The sequence below is a fragment of the Staurois parvus genome, unplaced genomic scaffold, assembly GCF_062004578.1.
Source record: "Staurois parvus isolate SC_StPar_1 unplaced genomic scaffold, SC_StPar_1.0 ptg003263l, whole genome shotgun sequence".
NCBI lineage: Eukaryota > Metazoa > Chordata > Amphibia > Anura > Ranidae > Staurois > Staurois parvus.
In genome coordinates, this window is record NW_028321059.1 from 119,765 (window position 1) to 139,172 (window position 19,408).

Below are 19,408 nucleotides of genomic sequence, written 5' to 3' on the forward strand. Positions count from 1 at the left end.
GTCACTCCATGGCCCAGTAATCACTCCATGGTCCAGTAATCACTCCATGGTCCAGTAATCACTCCATGGTCCAGTAATCACTCCATGGCCCAGTAATCACTCCATGGTCCAGTGGTCACTCCATGGTGCAGTAATTTCTCAAATTATTTATATGACCTACTTGTGGTGCCCTACACCGTAGATCAGTCCTTAGTCAGGGGTCACTCAGTTTTGCCGGTTAGTGGTCATTAATCTGCATGTTTAACCCCCAATTATAAGCCCCCCCTCCTCCCAGTACAAATCTGCCCCCCTTCTAAAATCACTACTGCCACCAGAAATCTTTGCCCCCTCATCCTCCCTCCAAGCTCAAAAATACTCTTTCCTCAACCCCCTCCCCCCAAACAAATAACCCCTCCCAGCACAAATCTTTGTCCCCCATCCCTTCTCCAAGCTCAAATCCTCTCTTTCCTCGACCCCCCCCCCCCCAAAAAAAAAAAACAACATCACCCCTTCTAGCACAAATCCTCCACTCTCAAATTTCCCCTCTGAGCACAAATTCTTTCCCTCCCACGCAAATCCTCCCCCCAATCCTATCTCCTAGCACAACCCCCCCCCCCCCCTCCCACACACACTCACAATCCTCCCATCTACCACAAATCCTCCACCCCTCAAATTTCTCCTCTGAGCACAAATCCTTTCCTTTCCACTCAAAATCCTCCCCCCGATCCCCCAATCCTCCCTCCAAGCACAAATCCCCCCCCCACTCCAAATCCCCTCCCTTCCAGCACAAATACTTCCTCTCCAAATTTTCCCTCCTGGCACACATATCCCCCAATCATCTCTACAGCACTAATTCCCCCTCCCCCCAAAAAAGTTCCCCCTCAACACAAATTCCTTCCCCCCTCTACCATATCACCTCTTCTAGCACAAACCTCCCCCCTCCTAGCAGAAATCCTCTTCCCCCATTCACCTCCCTACACAAGTCCCTCCAAACTCACCATTCCAAGCACACACCCCAATTTCCCCTCTTAGAACAATTCTTATCCCCTGCCCCCCTCCAACTTCCCCCTCCACAGGTCCCCCCCATCTTTTCTCAGTTCCCAGGGCAGCCTCCTGCCCACCCCTTGTCCCAGCCCTGGTGATCAGTCTTTCTTGCAAGTGGTCAATCCGTGTTGCAGATCAATGCTGAGTTATAGTTCAGTAGTCAGTAGGTTGGTCAGTGGCCACTCTATACCGCAGGCCAGTAGTCAGTATGGATTGAAGGCTAGTGGTCAGCCAATGCTGCGAGTCCGTGGCTGGTCTATGAAGTCTGTCATTGCCCAATCCATCCTGCAGAATGGTGATCACTCGTCATTTTCAGCTCATTATGTAATAAGTACAGATCAGCCATCTTCCAGAGTTCATTGGTGGTTCTTCATGGGGGTCCAGGAAACAGCAACTGAAAAATGAGTAAAATGAGCAATACAAGATTTACGGACATGGAAGGGCTGAGTTATTACTCACAGCTCAACTGACAACCTTTACAAATAGAAAGGATGGCCTGTACAAGACCAATGGGATAGTTCATCCAGAGAATCACTCACATAGTTATGATGAGTACAAATGATATGAGAGTGTTTGACCTAAAATCATCTCCTTTTCATTAAAGGTCTTTCCGGCAGAACAACATTCCGATACCAACGCAGCATGACAGAGTCTATTTTGACCCCTCCAGCCCGAAGTCCATCCTATTTTCCTGGTTTCCAGAAAAGAGACTCATTCAGTGGTCCTGCTTCCAGCAGCCCCCCAACATGTTCTCCTGCCTTCATCTTCTCCAAGGCCCCACTGCCAGGCATATCTAAAAAGGTGGACTCTTTACCTTTCTTTATACCCCCTCCAATTTCCACCAAGCGAGGCTTTCCATCACATGTAAAAGAGAACACATCTCCCCAGCGTTCCATATCGCCTCCTCAAAGCTCCATATCCTCTCCTAAGAGCTCCATATCTCCTACTCGGAGCACCATGCCTCCTCCTCAGAGCTCAATATCACCTGCTCAGAGCTCCATATCTCCTCCTCGGAGCACCATGCCTCCTCCTCAAAGCTCAATATCACCTGCTCAGAGCTCCATATCTCCTCCTCGGAGCACCATGCCTCCTCCTCAAAGCTCAATATCACCTGCTCAGAGCTCCCTATCTCCTCCTCGGAGCACCATGCCTCCTCCTCAAAGCTCAATATCACCTGCTCAGAGCTCCCTATCTCCTCCTCGGAGCACCATGCATCCACCTCAGAGCTCCTTATCAACTTCTCAAAGCTCCATATCTGCTCCTCAAAACTCCATATCACCTCTTCAGAGCTTCATATCTCCTCCTCAGAGCACCACGCCTCCTCCTCAAAGCTCAATATCACCTGCTCAGAGCTCCATATCTCCTCCTCGGAGCACCATGCCTCCTCCTCAAAGCTCAATATCACCTGCTCAGAGCTCCATATCTCCTCCTTGGAGCACCATGCCTCCTCCTCAAAGCTCAATATCACCTGCTCAGAGCTCCATATCTCCTCCTCGGAGCATCATGCCTCCACCTCAGAGCTCCTTATCAACTTCTCAAAGCTCCATATCTGCTCCTCAAAACTCCATATCACCTCTTCAGAGCTTCATATCTCCTCCTCAGAGCTCCATATCTCCTCCTTGGAGCACCATGCCTCCTCCTCAAAGCTCAATATCACCTGCTCAGAGCTCCCTATCTCCTCCTCGGAGCACCATGCATCCACCTCAGAGCTCCTTATCAACTTCTCAAAGCTCCATATCTGCTCCTCAAAACTCCATATCACCTCTTCAGAGCTTCATATCTCCTCCTCAGAGCACCACGCCTCCTCCTCAAAGCTCAATATCACCTGCTCAGAGCTCCATATCTCCTCCTCGGAGCACCATGCCTCCTCCTCAAAGCTCAATATCACCTGCTCAGAGCTCCATATCTCCTCCTTGGAGCACCATGCCTCCTCCTCAAAGCTCAATATCACCTGCTCAGAGCTCCATATCTCCTCCTCGGAGCACCATGCCTCCACCTCAGAGCTCCTTATCAACTTCTCAAAGCTCCATATCTGCTCCTCAAAACTCCATATCACCTCTTCAGAGCTTCATATCTCCTTCTCAGAGCTCCATATCTCCTCCTCGGAGCATCATGCCTCCACCTCAGAGCTCCTTATCAACTCCTCAAAGCTCCATATTTGCTCCTCAAAACTCCATATCACCTCTTCAGAGCTTCATATCTCCTCCTCAGAGCTCCATATTTCCCCCTTGGAGCACCATATCTCCACCTCAGAGCTCTTTATTAACTCCTCAAAGCTCCATATCTGCTCCTCAGAACTCCATATCACCTCTTCAGAGCTTCATATCTCCTCCTCGGAGCATCATGCCTCCACCTCAGAGCTCCTTATCAACTCCTCAAAGCTCCATATCTGCTCCTCAAAACTCAATATCACCTCTTCAGAGCTTCATATCTCCTTCTCAGAGCTCCATATCTCCCCCTTGGAGCACCATACCTCCTCCAAAGACCTCCATATCTCCTGTTCAGAGCACTGTATCTCCACAACCATATCTGTACGATGTACCCTACAGAGCTGAATATGTAACACTAATGTCAGAGGAGCCTTCACAACAAAATACCAGATACAGTGAGAAAAAAGCCAAGGACATCAAAGCTCAGACAAGACCTCCAGCACTTAACATTCCACCGTCTCCATACTACGATACTCCGGATGCTATAAACACTAACATACTTGGTGATGTATACAGAGCAGAGTTTGTGCCCGTTGATAGTCTAAACACATCTGAAGATCTTGTGGAGCAAGGGCACAGTCCAACGTCACCAAGGAGCTCCCACATACCTGAAGGACCAGCAGCAATAAAGGCCACAGTCTCTATCTCCACTCCTGTGTCAGAAATTGCATTTGTAAGTGTCACACCAGTTACTGACACAAAGATTTCCACTTCACCACTCAGCTCCGAGGCACCAGGATTCAGTCTTCCAAGTACAAAGGCTATTGGACCAACTTTTGCACCTCAGAAAGTGGTCCTGGAACCGGTTTTGGCTGTGGAAGCTTTGTCAACTCCTGCTTCATCCCTTGGTCACAGATTATTACCATCTCCACCTATTTCTGTTGCTGCAAGGAAACTCCCAGAAACAAAGCCATATGTTTACCCAATAAGCAGCTACGAATCATATGCTTCCTCTAATACCAGTATTGAGGGTCTCCTGCCTTCTCGTTTGTTTGATTCACCAATAACATTAGAAGGCAAAACACCTCTTTCATCTTCTTTGAGGTCTATATTACAGTATGTTGCGCCTCCTCCTTATACACCTTTTAGTGCAAGAACAACAGATTCTTTTACAGTGAAGGCACCGGCATTTGCAAAATCTCTGAGTACCAGGTCTACTTCCATTTCCAACTCTGACATTTCGTCCACCAAAGTTCCAAACTTAGAGCCTTTAACTGTAAAATCTAACCGACTTGAACCTCAAACTCTACCTTGTACTAAATCACAGGAATCTGATGTCCCACCAACCGCCTCCCATCTCTCAGCCCAGCCAACCCAATCTCAGACTGAAGCCACCTTTGAGTCAAAAGATGTACAACCAGTAGACTTGGCACCAGCATCTGCTTCTTTGGCCATGGCCAGCCAACCTGAATCTCAACCCGGGTATAAATCAGAGGTTTCAACAGTAGACAATTTACCTAGAGAAACAAGCTTATCCACATCTCAAATGAAAGTCAACAAAGACCAGACTGAAATTTTGACCCTGCAGGTCAAAGTTTCCTCCAGCCCCTTGCCTGAAGCTAAAGCTGAACCAATTTATAGTCAAACTGAAGTATCATCAGCAAAGAATATTCCTTTATCTCAAACTGCACCCATTAATGCAACATATAAGATTCCCTCAGCAGATCCTCTGTTTGTCATCAACTTACCCGTACCTCAAGTTAAATCTGATGTCCCATCAACTGAAGTTTTACTTTTCTCAGCCGCCCTTCCTACCAACATTCCACCTGAATTTAAAGCTAAGCCCAGTGAAAAACATACAGATGTTTCTCCAGTAGAATCGTTACCTGTGGCGGCTTCTCTTTGCAACATCTTACCTGAACCTCAAGAGGAACTCAGTGAAAAACAAACTGAGGTTTCTCCAGTGGAACCTTTACCTGTGGTGGCCTCCCTTCCAAGCATCGTACCTGAATCTCAAGATGAACTGAATGAAGAACAAGCTCAGGTTTCTCCAGTGGAATCTTTACCTGTGGTGGGCACTCTTTGCACCATATTACCTGAACCTAAAGAGGAGCTCAATGAAAAACAAATTGAGGTGTCTACAGTGGAATCTTTACCTGTAGTGGCTCCTCTTTCCAGCATCGTACCTGAATTTCAAGATAAACTTATTGAAAAACAAACTAAAGTTTCTCCAGTAGACTTCTTACCTGTGGTGGCCTCTCTTTGCACCATCTTACCTGAACCTCAGGAGGAACGCAGTGAAAAACAAATTGAGGTTTCTCCAGTGGAATCTTTACCTGTGGTGGCCTCTCTTTGCACCATCGTACCTGAACCTCAGATGGAACGCAGTGAAAAACAAATTGAGGTTTCTCCAGTGGAATCTTTACCTGTGGTGGCCTCTCTTTGCACCATCTTACCTGAACCTCAGGAGGAACGCAGTGAAAAACAAACTGAGGTTTCTCCAGTGGAATCTTTACCTGTGGTGGCCTCTCTTTGCACCATCTTACCTGAACCTGAAGAGGAACTCAATGAAAAACAAATTGAGGTGTCTACAGTGGAATCTTTACCTGTAGTGGCCCCTCTTTCCAGCATTGTACCTGAATCTCAAGATAAACTCATTGAAAAACAAACTGAGGTTTCTCCAGTAGACTCCTTACCTGTGGTGGCCTCTCTTTGCACCATCTTACCTGAACCTCAGGAGGAACGCAGTGAAAAACACATTGAGGTTTCGCCAGTGGAATCTTTACCTGTGGTGGCATCTCTTTGCACCATCTTACCTGAACCTGAAGAGGAACTCAATGAAAAACAAATTGAGCTGTCTACAGTGGAATCTTTACCTGTAGTGGCCCCTCTTTCCAGCATCATACCCGAATCTCAAGAAAAACTAATTGAAAAACAAACTGAGGTTTCTCCAGTAGACTCCTTATCTGTGGTGGCCTCTCTTTGCACCATCTTACCTGAGCCTGACGAGAAGCTCAGTGAAAACCAAACTGATTTTTTTCCAGTGCAGTCTTTTTTTGTAGTGGCCCCTCTTTCTGGCATCTTACCTGAGTCTCAAGCTGAACCAAATTCCCAAGGTAGCCTTCCAGTGCTTCATACCTTACCTATGACTGCTCATCCTCCCATCATTAACTTACTAGGAAACCAAGCTGAACATATTGAAAAGCAAGCTGGAATTCCACCTGCAGAGACTTTTCCTGCAACTGTTTCACTTTGTTCTGGCATTCATCTTGAATATCAAACTGAATATATTGCCAACCAGACTGAAGGCCTACCAGCTGTTTCTATGGATGTTTCTTCCTATTCCCAGTCTTTGCCTAGCTGTAATCAAACTGAACTTTCATCAGTCGAGACAATACCTATTCCTGAAAACCTTCCCACTGGTGGTTTCATTGATTCTCAACGTCATGATCTTGTTGGTGGTGCTCCACAGTTTGATACGTTTCCTGTGTCTCCAGAATCTGAACATACCAAATCTAAAGTTCCATCAGTTGAGGCCACACATGAACCTGTATCTCTATTCACTGAACATTCACTAAAATTTGAAGAACAATTAGGCAATGATCAAAATCAGGTTCTTCAACCTCAGACTTCTTTTCCTCTTCCCGATTCTCAGATGAAGCCCAGTATTAATAAAACTAAGGTTTCAGCTGATGCAGCCATGCAATTAGCTGACTTCCTCTACACAGACAGCTCCCAAGATGAGGACAATAGTAATCAAACTGAAGTTCCTCTATCAGAGACATTACCTGAATCCATCATTCTACCTTCCGAATATCGGACTGATCAGATGACCACATTAACTGATAGTCCTCCAGCAGATTTGATGTCTGTATCAGCCACTATTTCCCATATCAGCTCAAACGAATTACAAGAAGAGCCCTGTAAGATCCACACTGAAGTTCCATCAAGTGAATCTTTGCCTCTGTCTGCTTCTCTTTCCCTCCATGGCTCTCTATACTCTCAAGCACAACCCATTAAGGAACAAATTAGGGATCCACACATTCAGTCTTTACCTGCCATTGATAATATGTCATGCCAATCTCCTGGCAAGCCCATTATTGGTCAAAGTGAGATTCCCACACCTGAGACTTTACATGTGTCTGCCTCTATTCCCATTGACACTGTGTCAGAACCTCAAGCTGACACATACGATAGACAACCTGAGATTCTACCATCTGATATTGTGCCTATCATTTATACCCTTCCTAGCAGTGTTTCTCTTCAATCACAGGGTGAACTCTCTGATACACCAGTTGAGGTTCCACCACTTCAAACCCTACCTGTTACAGATTCGGTATCCACCAACAACTCACTGGAAGGTCAAATTGAACCTAAAGAAGACAGAACTGAAGTTCCACAAGTTTCTTCCTCACCTGAGGCCACCATGCCTTTTCCTGCAGATGAATCTACCCAAACTGAGGTTCCAGTGCCTTTATCTTTGCCTGTCCCCCTTCCCTTCGAGAGTTCTTATGAGTCCAGTGTCAATCAACCTGAGATTCTGGCAGAGAAAAATATACCCAAATCCTTCTCCCTTTCTGTCTGTAGTTTACCTGAAACTCTAGGAGAAATTAGGGATATTCACACAGAGTTTCCACCAACTAAGGGTAAAAGTGAATCTTCTTCATTTCCTACTGTCATCTCATCTGAAGTTCAAGCTGAGCCCCGTGATGGACTGCCTGATGTTCTGCCATCTGAGAATATAACTGAACCTGCTCCACTTCCTACCATCAGCCAGGTTGAACTTTGCCCTGAAACCAGTGACCTTCCCTCAGAGTTTCCAGTGATTGTGAACTTACATACTTCTGGCTCTCTTCCCCTGGATCAGTTAAATGGATATCAAGCAGAAACCAGCCTTGAAAAAACAGAAGTTTTAAAACGTGACACATTTATTGCACGCATGGCCCTTTGCACAGATGAATCAGCTGAATCCAATAGAGAAGAAAATTGTAGCCAATTATCAACTGAAACTTCATTTTTACCTGCTATGTTTCCTTCCAATAGCTCTTCTGAATGGTCATCTGAACCCAGCCAAGTCCCACCAGCTGACCCTACACCTCTCACATTGTTGGGTGACAACACATCTACATCCCTGCCCGATACCTTGAATGCAGTCTCACCAGTGGATTCTTTGCTACTTTCTGCTTCCTTTCCCACCAACAGCTCCATTGAATTTGCAGCTGATCCCAATGGAAACCTAATAGAGGTTGAATCTCTACAAGTATGCTCCTCTCTTCTTGCGGACAGCTCATCTTTGCCTCCACCAACTGACATTTCATATGTTGATGAGGCAGGGTTTCCAGAGGCACCTTTACTTTGTGATTTACTGCCAGCTCCCAATTTTTACCTGTTTGAGGACCCTGGACACCCGCCAGTCACTGGTAGTCTGATTGAACCTTATCATACAGAAGAAGCTTCTTTGCCTGAAACAGAGGCCATTGTAATGACTGAACACAGCACAGATAAAGTCATTGTACATGACATTTTGCCCATTAATAACTTACCGGCTGGAGAGGGTCAAACTCTAAAAGATTTGTCTCTGTGCAGTTCAGACTTGGTGAACTTCAGTGATAGCCCAGCCTTCGTTGACCATAAACACTCAACTTTAATCCCATCGGAAAATGCTCTTCAGACCACAGAGAATAATATTCCCAACAACAACACTATTCCCTCAGAAGTTGTTCTGTGACCTTCACATAGCAAGTTCTAAGGAAGGAAGTGGTAAGTGACCATGTTTGAACTTCCTAGCTTGGTGTACTTAGCTATACATAATACTGTATGAAAAGTTTCTGTCAGGTACCTACCTGTAGGTGTTTGCCCATCTGAATGCTTGGTGGTCAGTTAAGGCTAGCTGCCCTATTGGTCATGTGGTTGAATGTCAGGTACTTGGCTGGTGGTGTGGTCTTCACACTGTGTCCTCCTGTTAAAACGTTTGTTTCTGTCTGTTGTTTATGTTGTCTTCCCTGGTATCCACCTTCTTCTTTCAATGTTGTTCCTTTTCTCCTCCCTGAGTCCTGCTGTCCACCTGTCCTCAGAGTGCTCCTAGTTCCCCAGTCCTGTTCCCGTATTCTTGGCCTTTTCTCCTACTCCGTATTACTCCTGGCTCCTGTCTGTTCTCAGTATGTCTGAACCCTGTTGCCTTAATTTTTCCTGATACCCTTGATCCTTCTACTTCTACCTCCGACCCACTGGATTCCTTGGACCTGATGTCTTGCTTGACCTGACCTTGCTAGTACGCCACCTGTTGAGACCTTGGCTTGGCTTTTTACTAAGTCTATGTTCCACCATCATGTTTTGGTGTCTGGATCTCATTACCTCCTAACAATGACCCTTGGTTACTCCACTCTACAATACGATGATCCCTGGCTCCTTGTTTCTGCAGAAAGGCCTCCTTTTAAGACCAGATTATCCAGTGTTCATGTTCCTGGGGCCAGCCAAGTACCAAAGTACTCATATAAAGTATCCTAGAAAGCTGGCATGTTCCTGATCTTGTATTCTTGGCTCTTTCTCCCAGTTAGTATTAATCCTAGCTCCTGTCTGTTCTTAGTATGTGTGAACCCTGATGTCTTCCTTTGCCTGATACTCCTGATCCTGCTTCTTCTACCTCTGACCTGTTGGATTCCTTGGATCTGATTTCATGCTTGACCTAACCTTGCTAGTACACCACCTGCTGAGACTTTGGCTTTGTTATTTACTAAATCCATTTTCCACCATCTGGTTTTGATGTTGGATCTCATTACACCTAACAATGACCCTTGGCTACTCCACTCTACAATCACATGATCTCTTTGTTACTGGTGAAAGGCCTCCCATTAAGACCAGCTAATCCATTGTTTGTGTTCCTGGGGGCACCCAAGTACCAGTCTACTCATATATAGTATCCTAGAATGCTGGCAAGCTCCTGTTCCTCTGTTCTTGGCTCTTTCTCCTAGTTAGTATTACTCCTGCCTCCTATCTGTTCTCCGTATGTCTGAACTCTGTTACTTTCTTTTTTCCTGAAACCGTGTGATCCTGCTTCTTCAACCTACAGCCTGTTGGATTCCTTGGATCCGATGTCTTGCTTGACCTGACCTTGCTAGTATACCACCTGCCAAGACCTTGGCTATGTTATTTACAAAGTCCAGTTTCCACCATCTGGTTTTGATGTTTGGATTTCACTACCTCCTAACAATGACAATCCCATGATCCTTTTCTCCTTTTTACCAGAAAAAGGCCTCCCATTAGGACCAGATCATGCAGTCTTCATGTTCCTGGGGCCACCCATGTACCAGGGTACTCATTTAAAGTATCCCAGAAACCTGGATATTAAATGTGATGATGTTGGGCCCCGTATTGGTCATCTGGTCCTAACAGGGACTTGACCTTTACAGTCTGTCACCTTTCGTTCTCAGAGAAGTTGGGACATATCCCTCTCCTATCTGTCCATCTAGCATCTATACTTGTCCAGCACTGCTCCTATTATTTATCTAATCATTTTAATGTTTATTAGTAATTTCTCTGCTGAATGGAGTTCTCTAAGACTGCTACTTCTCATATCAAGGGGATGTACTGTGTTTATTTTGTATATTTTATCCAGCCAGCGGGTGGCGCTATCCCATACTCTTTACTGCTTCCGGTATAATGACTGGGAATTATCCCATATAATTGTTGGGTAGGTGCAGCGTGGTGCAACGGCAGTAAGCACACAGAGGCTCGGAATACAGTAGCTGATGTATTGAAGAACTTGCAACAGTACACCAGCCCAGGAACTTACAGACGATAGAGCGGAGAGTCAGCGGTAGTAGGCCCAAACTGAAGACAGCACCTGTCAAGGAGAGAAGAATGTGGCCTGCTGGACCAACCCTAAGAGGAGCTCTCTGGTGTTGTAGACATAGGCCCTGAGCCTTCCCTACTCTTCAGTAGCCTCTCTGCCACTAGGGCTGTCCCTGACAAATGGGTATATACTCTCTACACAAGTCAGTTCACCAAAGTTCTCCAAAACCCGGTGGGGGTTGAGGGGTTGGGGGGGCAGGGACGTAAGAAGACTCTGTGTGACCCAAGATGGCCACCAATGAATGCAGAGTAGCCAACTGGAATGCTGCTCCAGGGAACCCTGGAGAAACCCAGTTTCTTTTGACGTCCTCCTCCAGCTGCACCGCCGCTCTGGATGAGCGTCACCTACAGTGGAGAAACTAGACTGCACCTGCTTACCAGGCCTCAATAATTCAAGGTACAATTTACACAGACAACCTAAAATGTCAGATCATAGATTCAACACTTATCAGATGGCTTTGACTGAGGTCCAGCCGGTCAAAGCAAGCCTCCAGATTTGTCTGAGGTCCAGCCAGTCAAAGCAAGCCTCCAGATTTGTCTGAGATCCAGCCTGTCAAAGCAAGCCTCCAGATTTGTCTGAGGTCCAGCTGATCAAAGCAAGCCTCCAGATTTGTATGAGGTCCATCCAGTCAAAGCAAGCCTCCAGATTTGTCTGAGGTCCAGCCGATCAAAGCAAGCCTCCAGATTTGTCTGAGGTCCAGCTGGTCAAAGCAAGCCTCCAGATTTGTCTGAGGTCCAGCTGGTCAAAGCAAGCCTCCAGATTTGTATTAGGTCCAGCCAGTCAAAGCAAGCCTCCAGATTTGTCTGAGGTCCAGCCAGTCAAAGCAAGCCTCCAGATGTGCTGCGAGTTCAGCTAACCCATAGAGCTCTAATAATCCTTGGTAAACATATACCGTAAAATATACAAAAAAGGTACCTAATGTGTTTGTTTCCTACAAATCACCAGCTCCATCTAGTGGCCATAATGCAGTTTTTTCCTGAAATACCTCAATCAGGTTGTGGCCACTAGATGGAGCTGAGGATCATAGGAAATAAACATATGAGACACAAATTTTTATAAACAGTGTAACAGTTTTACTTAATAATATTCATTTTAAAATCTTTATTAAAACTAATAATAATACAGCGCTCTTACTAAACATCCAGTTTGTAAAGCAAATTGATAAGAGGAATAATCCGCATAGACCAGACAAGACCCCACCAACCAAGCAGGTTCCTCTTTCACTTTCAGTCTTTTTTTTGTAAATAAAGACACTTGTCTGGAATGTGATTGGTTGTTTTGACCAGCACATACACTTCTACTTTCAGATCTTTTTGAACATGCAGTCCTACCATGCTTTTGATGTGACATTGGTGTCCTTTATTTAGAAGTGATGGTTGACCTAAGTTCTTTTTCTTCTTCCTCAGGTAGAAGGCACTGGCCAGGTGACTGTCCCGTCCAAAGTGAAGAGACCGACCTGAAAATCCTCCAGATACTGACACACCGCAATACTTCCTCATTTACACTGACACCGGGAGGACGGGAGGGACCTTGTTTTTAACAAGTCCAGAATACTATATGTAGATGTAAATTCCTCCAGTGAACATGAAGACGTTGCTTGTTCTTTATATTGAGTAATGAGAATACATCATCATTTAGAGGAAACCTCCCTTCGTCCAGTCCATCCTTTACCGTCAGATCTGCTCAGCCATCATTAACGTTACCAGAATCCCGTTTTCTGATCTTTGATGGGTCATTATCTTCAGATGTTCATGGCCATTGATAAGAAGAGCCTTTGTTCTTGTTCTACACAGCCTCCAAGGAGAGGAGGTCAACTTGTACTCACGGATGGATGAACGTTCCTCCACAGTCCCACTAAGGAGACTTTACCAGACAGAGACTTCCATGATCTACCAAACTGTCAGTGAGAAAATATCATTTTACTCCTGTCAATGGGGGACTCATTCATTGATAGTCATTAAGACAAAATGGTCATTTATAAGCTGCAAAGAACCTCAGTTTGCAGGATTTTCTCCCCCCCCCCCCCCATTCTCCCTCCCCCCTCTCTGTAGAAGTGCATCTATACTTATGATGGTGGTTGCATAATGGAAAGTGATGTGAAATGAAGATAGTTGTAAGATTTGACTGACATGAGATAGGTGCGTTAGGAAGCCTCCACCAAAGCAGATATGTGAGGCTTCCTTAATGACCTATGTGGCTAGTGGTACGGCTAGTGGTAGGTGTGTTTTGGAATATGTTGTGCAGCTTTTAGGAAGGAAATAGTACTTTACATCTCAGAAATAGGATTTAAGTGGTTCTGTATTTCTGTCCCGGGGTTGCTTCCCGAAGGTCACACAAAGGCAGAAATATTTGTGCACTCTTAAAGTTCTGATGAAGGTTACAGTCTGTGTTGGGTGGATAAAAAGCCATAGATTGAAGATGAAGCTGTAGATATAGGTGTCAGCTCATGTTATCTTAGAAGGAAACGGTAAAGGTTGCACACTGAGGATGGAGTTGCTAAAGTGTCTGAAGGTATAAGATGATATTTGTGGAAGGATGCAAAGCACTTTACTTTGTCCATGTACCACCATGGAAGGGTGGAGACGTTCCAAGAGAACAAGCTTGAGAGTATTTCTGTGGGATTTGGGATGTGTAGTCAGGGCCTTCCAAGGAAAATGTGACTGTGACCAAGTTTCTTTGGGCTCTATATATTGGACTCTGCTCTAAAAAGTTCTTTGCATTAATTAGTAGATGTCTTTAGATATTTTTCTTCATTGAGAGTCTATCACTTCCTGCTGCTCAGGGGAAGAACATTGTCTCTTCCTGCTCCTGTGTAGGAGAGCATTGTCACTTCCTTCTTCCGAGTGGGAAAAAAATTGTCCCTTCTTGCTTCTGAGTGGGAGAACATTGTCTCTTCCTTCTGAGTAGAACATTGTCTCTTCCTTCTTCTGAGTGGGAGAACATTGTCTCTTCCTTCTTCTGAGTGGGAGAACATTGTCTCTTCCTTCTTCTGAGTGGGAGAACATTGTCTCTTCCTTCTTCTGAGTGGGAGAACATTGTCTCTTCCTTCTTCTGAGTGGGAGAACATTGTCTCTTCCTTCTTCTATGTGGGAGAACATTGTCTCTTCCTCCTTCTGATTGGGAGAACATTGTCTCTTCCTCCTTCTGATTGGAAGAACATTGTCTCTTCCTTCTTCTCAGTGGGAGAACATTGTCTCTTCCTTCTTCTCAGTGGGAGAACATTGTCTCTTCCTTCTTCTCAGTGGGAGAACATTGTCTCTTCCTCCTTCTGATTGGGAGAACATTGTCTCTTCCTTCTTCTATGTGGGAGAACATTGTCTCTTCCTCCTTCTGATTGGAAGAACATTGTCTCTTCCTTCTTAGGAGTGGGAGAACATTGTTTCTTCCTTCTTCTGTATGGGAGAACATTGTCTCTTCCTCCTTCTGATTGGGAGAACATTGTCTCTTCCTTCTTCTGAGTGGGAGAACATTTTCTTTTCCTTCTTCTGAGTGGGAGAACATTTTCTCTTCCTTCTTCTGAGTGTGAGAACATTTTCTCTTCCTTCTTCTGAGTGGGAGAACATTTTCTCTTCCTTCTTCTGAGTGGGAGAACATTTTCTCTTCCTTCTTCTGAGTGGGAGAACATTGTCTCTTCCTTCTTCTGAGTGGGAGAACATTTTCTCTTCCTTCTTCTGAGTGGGAGAACATTGTCTCTTCCTTCTTCTGAGTGGGAGAACATTTTCTCTTCCTTCTTCTGATTGGGAGAACATTGTCTCTTCCTTCTTCTGAGTGGGAGAACATTTTCTCTTCCTTCTTCTGAGTGGGAGAACATTGTCTCCTCTGTGCCTGAGTGGGAGAACATTGTCCCTTCCTGCTTCTGAGTGGGAGAACGTTGTCCCTTCCTGCTTCTAAATGGGAGAACATTGTCTTTCCCTTCTTCTGAGTAGGAGAACATTGTCTCTTCAATCTTAGGAGTGGGAGAACATTGTCCCTTTCTTCTTAGGAGTGGGAGAATATTGTCTCTTCCTTCTTAGGAGTGGGAGAACATTGTCTCTTCTTTCTTTTGAGTGGGAGAACATTGTCTCTTCCTTTTTCTGTGTGGGAGAACATTGTCTCTTCCTTCTTCTGAGTGGGAGAACATTGTCTCTTCCTCCTTCTGATTGGGAGAACATTGTCTCTTCCTTCTTTTGAGCTAGAGACCATTGTCTCTTCCTCCTTCTGATTAGGAGAACATTGTCTCTTCCTCCTTCTGATTGGAAGAACATTGTCTCTTCCTCCTTCTGATTGGAAGAACATTGTCTCTTCCTCCTTCTGATTGGAAGAACATTGTCTCTTCCTTCTGATGATTTGGAGAACATTGTCTCTTTCTGCTCCTTAGTGGGAGAACATTGTCTCTTCCTTCTTCTGAGTGGGAGAACATTGTCTCTTTCTGCTCCTGAGTGGGAGAACCTTGTCTTTTCTATATTCTGAGTGGGAGAACATTGTCTCTTTCCGCTCCTGAGTGGGAGAACCTTGTCTTTTCTATATTCTGAGTGGGGGAACATTGTCTCTTTCCGCTCCTGAGTGGGAGAACATTGTCTTTCCCATCTTCTACATAGGAGAACATTGTCTCTTTCTGTTCCTGAGTGAGAGACCATCAATTCCTGCTTCTGAGTCAGAGAACATTGTCTTCTGCACATTCATAGTAGGTCATCACCATATCTCACTATCTATCATTAGGATAGCATATTCATAGGATGTTTTCAGCAATGGGTAAACACCGTCAGGTCCCGTTCACCTCTAGAAGAATTTACTCTCAATAATGAATGAGGACAGCGGAGTCTTCTGGCCTCTGGAGATCAAATGAAAGGAATACCTCAGGAATGCAGAGCTTGACTCACCAGTGTCTTAATTTGTATGAAGTATTTAGACAAGTGAAGGAAATATGATCCCCTGTTTATACAGAGTTACTATTACTGTGGAGTCTTGTTTTATGTGTCTATGGGTCGCACAGAATTGTATTTTATCCCATTTCTCACACCTTGGCGAGTTAACAGCATCACAAGTCTGTGTGGCTGGTTCACACTAAGGATTGTTATGGATGTGTTGGGTTCCACCTTCTGTTGCACATATATGTATATTTAACCTGTCACAGTAAATGTATAATATAATAATATAGATTATTAAACACACAAATGCTATCAATGCTCACAATGTCTTCTTGTTGGTGGTGGTGACTTTGTTGTGATGGCGGGATGTCTTATGGTAAAGTAAAAGTACAGAAATTTTTCATCAGAGCCAGTGCTGGGACAAGGTAATGGGGCACCAGGGCAAAGATGTCAAAGTACACCCCGTCCCCAGGCTGGGACAGGTGGTGCTTGCAAGTCCTTACATACAGTGGCTGGAACAGGGTCAAAAAATGACAACCAATCTCCAATGGTCCCAAAGTTACCTCATATTGGTCTACAGAAAACCAAACCTGATGAGGAGAGGAATGGGGATGGAGCAAAGATGTCAAAGTCCACCTCCGCCCCCAAGCTGGGACAGATGGTGCTTGCAAGTCCAGTGTCTGGAACAGGGTTACAAAATGACAATTAGTCTTCATTGGTCCCAAGGTTACCTTGTATTGGTCTACAGAGAACCAACGGGATGAGGAGAGGAATAGGAATGAAGATTGGAGAAAGGATGTCAAAGTCCACCCTCCACCCCACCCCAAGTTGGGACAGATGGTGCTTGCAAGTCTTCACATACAGCGGCTAGATCAGACAGGGTTGAAAAATGAGAGCCGTTCTCCACTGGTCCCAAAGTTACCTCGTATTGCTCTACAGAGGACTAGTCGGAATAAGGAGAGGAATGGGGATGGGGGCAAAGACCACCCTCCACCCCCAAGCTGAGACAGATGGTGCTTGCAAGTCTTCACATACAGCGGCTAGATCAGACAGGGTTAAAAAATGAGAGCTGTTCTCCATTGGTCCCAAAGTTACCTCGTATTGGTTTACAGAGGACTACATGGGATGAGGAGAGGAATGGGGATGGGGGCAAAGACCACCCTCCACCCCCAAGCTGAGACAGATGGTGCTTGCAAGTCTTCACATACAGCGGCTAGATCAGACAGGGTTAAAAAATGAGAGCCGTTCTCCACTGGTCCCAAAGTTACCTCGTATTGGTTTACAGAGGGCCAATCAGGATGAGGACCGGAATGGGGATGGTGCAAAGATGTCAAAGTCCACCTCTCGCTCCCAAGCATGGACAGATGGTGCTTGCAAGTCTTCACATACAGTGGCTAGATCAGACAGGGTTAACAAATGGTTTATGTTGATTTCCAGCGGACCAAACAAGATGAGAAGAGGAATAGGGATGGGGATGGGGGGGGTTGTAGCTCGGTTCCTCCATAGCTGGACAAATCCCAGGAGCCACATAGCCATTGCACCTTCAACATTATTTCTTGAGGTTTTCTGTAGTTGTTGGCAATTTTTGCTGGCTTCTAGAAAAGTGGGAAAACAGAGCCGGAACTTCATCAACAATATGACCACAAAGGTATGAAGGTGCCAAGTCCTGCGAGGCGGTGTTTTCATGCTATCATTGAATTCTACTAAAATCTCCATCAGAGTTTACACATCAGTACTGGAATCTCACACCCTCCTCTTTTCAGGACATTTTTTAGTTTTTAGCACTTTTGTCAGGAATCAGCAGCAGGGATGGCCAGATCTGCATGGCTACACTCAGCAGAATACAGGGCAGGAGCAATATCAGAATCAATGGCAAACAGAATCTGGCTGCAGCAAAACCCTGGCAGGAGAGGGAAATGTAGCGGAGGAACTAAATACCCTCCCATTAGCCAGCAGATCCCAGCAATGTCTCCACCTGATGTTAGCTGCTTGGAAGGTATTTAGTTCCCTCGTCTTCATTTCCCTCTCACTCCAGTGTTCTGCTGATGCCAGATTCTGTTTGCCATTGATCCTGAGAGGCACCTGCTGGTGGACGCTGAAACTACAACCTTCTGCTCTGGAAATCACAGCACCACCAGCAGGTGATTCAGCTCCTGACAGCTGTGATAGTTTTGCCATTACTGGGTCATGCAGGACTGTACACAAATGATTATTATTTTTTTTTCAGACAGATAGAAGTTTCCTTTGGTATTTGGTAAGCACCGAGCTTAATACTTTCTGTTATAAAACATATCAAAGACAAATGCCAAAAAAGTACAAACGCTCTCAAATGACCCCTCTGAATAAAGTGGACTCCCCAAGGTGATCTTTTTTCACCTTAAAGTGGAGTTCCACCCAAAAGTGGAAGCTCCGCCTGTTTACCTGCTCCCCCCTCTACTGCCATATTTTGGCACTTTTGGGGGGAGTGGATACGAGGTTTTGACAGGTAACCTCTCCCACTTCCAGCCCACTGCGCAGAGGTGAAGTGAGCCGGAAGTTAGGCACCCCCCTCCTTCCTCCTGAACTCTTCTGGGACACTTCACAGGTCCCAGAAGACTGCCAGACAAATCAGGATGCGCAGTATGACTCACGCATGCGGAGCGGGCACCCAGCTGTGAAGCCGCATGCTGTCACAGCCTGGTGCGCACAGTTGATATTCCGGCACCGGGGAGAGAAGAGACATTGCAGGTGAGCACATCGCCGGACCCCGGGACAGGTAAGTGTGTGTTTATTAACCACTTCATGTCCGGACTCTTTCCCCCCCCTTCCAGTCCGGACACTATCCCCCCCTTCCAGTCCGGACACTTTCCCCCCCTTCCAGTCCGGACACTTTCACCCCCCCCCCCCCCTTCCAGTCCGGACACTTTCACCCCCTTCCAGTCCGGACACTATCCCCCCCTTCCAGTCCGGACACTTTCCCCCCCTTCCAGTCCGGACACTTCCCCCCCCCTTCCGGTCCGGACACCTCCCCCCCTTTCGGTCCGGACACCTCCCCCCTTTCGGTCCGGACACTTTCCCCCCCCCCCCTTCCGGTCCGGACACTTCCCCCCCCCCCCTTCCGGTCCGGACACTTCCCCCCCCTTCCGGTCTGGACACTTTCCCCCCCCCCCCTTCCGGTCCGGACACTTCCCCGCCCTTCCGGTCCGGACACTTTCCCCCCCCCCTTCCGGTCCGGACACTTTCCCCCCTTCAGTGTCAGTCAGGAGGTGTCAGTCATAAGGTGTCAGTAAGTCTCGCATTCCTTCACATTATGGAATACTTACCTTAGAACGAAGCCTTCGCCGCTGACGGGGCTTCGATCTTCACCCGGTCTTCCTTCCCAGTTCATGGACTGTAGCCATTCAAATGGCTGAGCCACAGTGATGTCACGGCTACGGCATGGAGCTCTGAAGGGATGGCAGGAGTATGTCGTCCCTTCAGAGCGTGGTGACGTCACAAACAGAGATTGTCTCCTACACGGTGCACATTTAGGAGGTATTCCTTGTACCTACAGGAGA

General features: G+C 46.0%; 1 protein-coding gene across 1 annotated transcript in view; it reads left to right on the forward strand.

Annotated features, from left to right (window-relative positions):
• Positions 1 to 16,184, forward strand: part of LOC149428401 (uncharacterized) — a 96,117-nt gene extending 79,933 nt beyond the window's left edge. Inside the window, exons 11-12 of the mRNA XM_089667460.1 lie at positions 1,628 to 8,933; positions 12,432 to 16,184. Coding sequence (XP_089523586.1) covers positions 1,628 to 8,901 — 7,274 coding nt within the window. The 3' untranslated portion in view covers positions 8,902 to 8,933; positions 12,432 to 16,184. The remainder of the gene's footprint in view (positions 1 to 1,627; positions 8,934 to 12,431) is intronic.
• Positions 16,185 to 19,408: the final 3,224 nt, after the last annotated feature.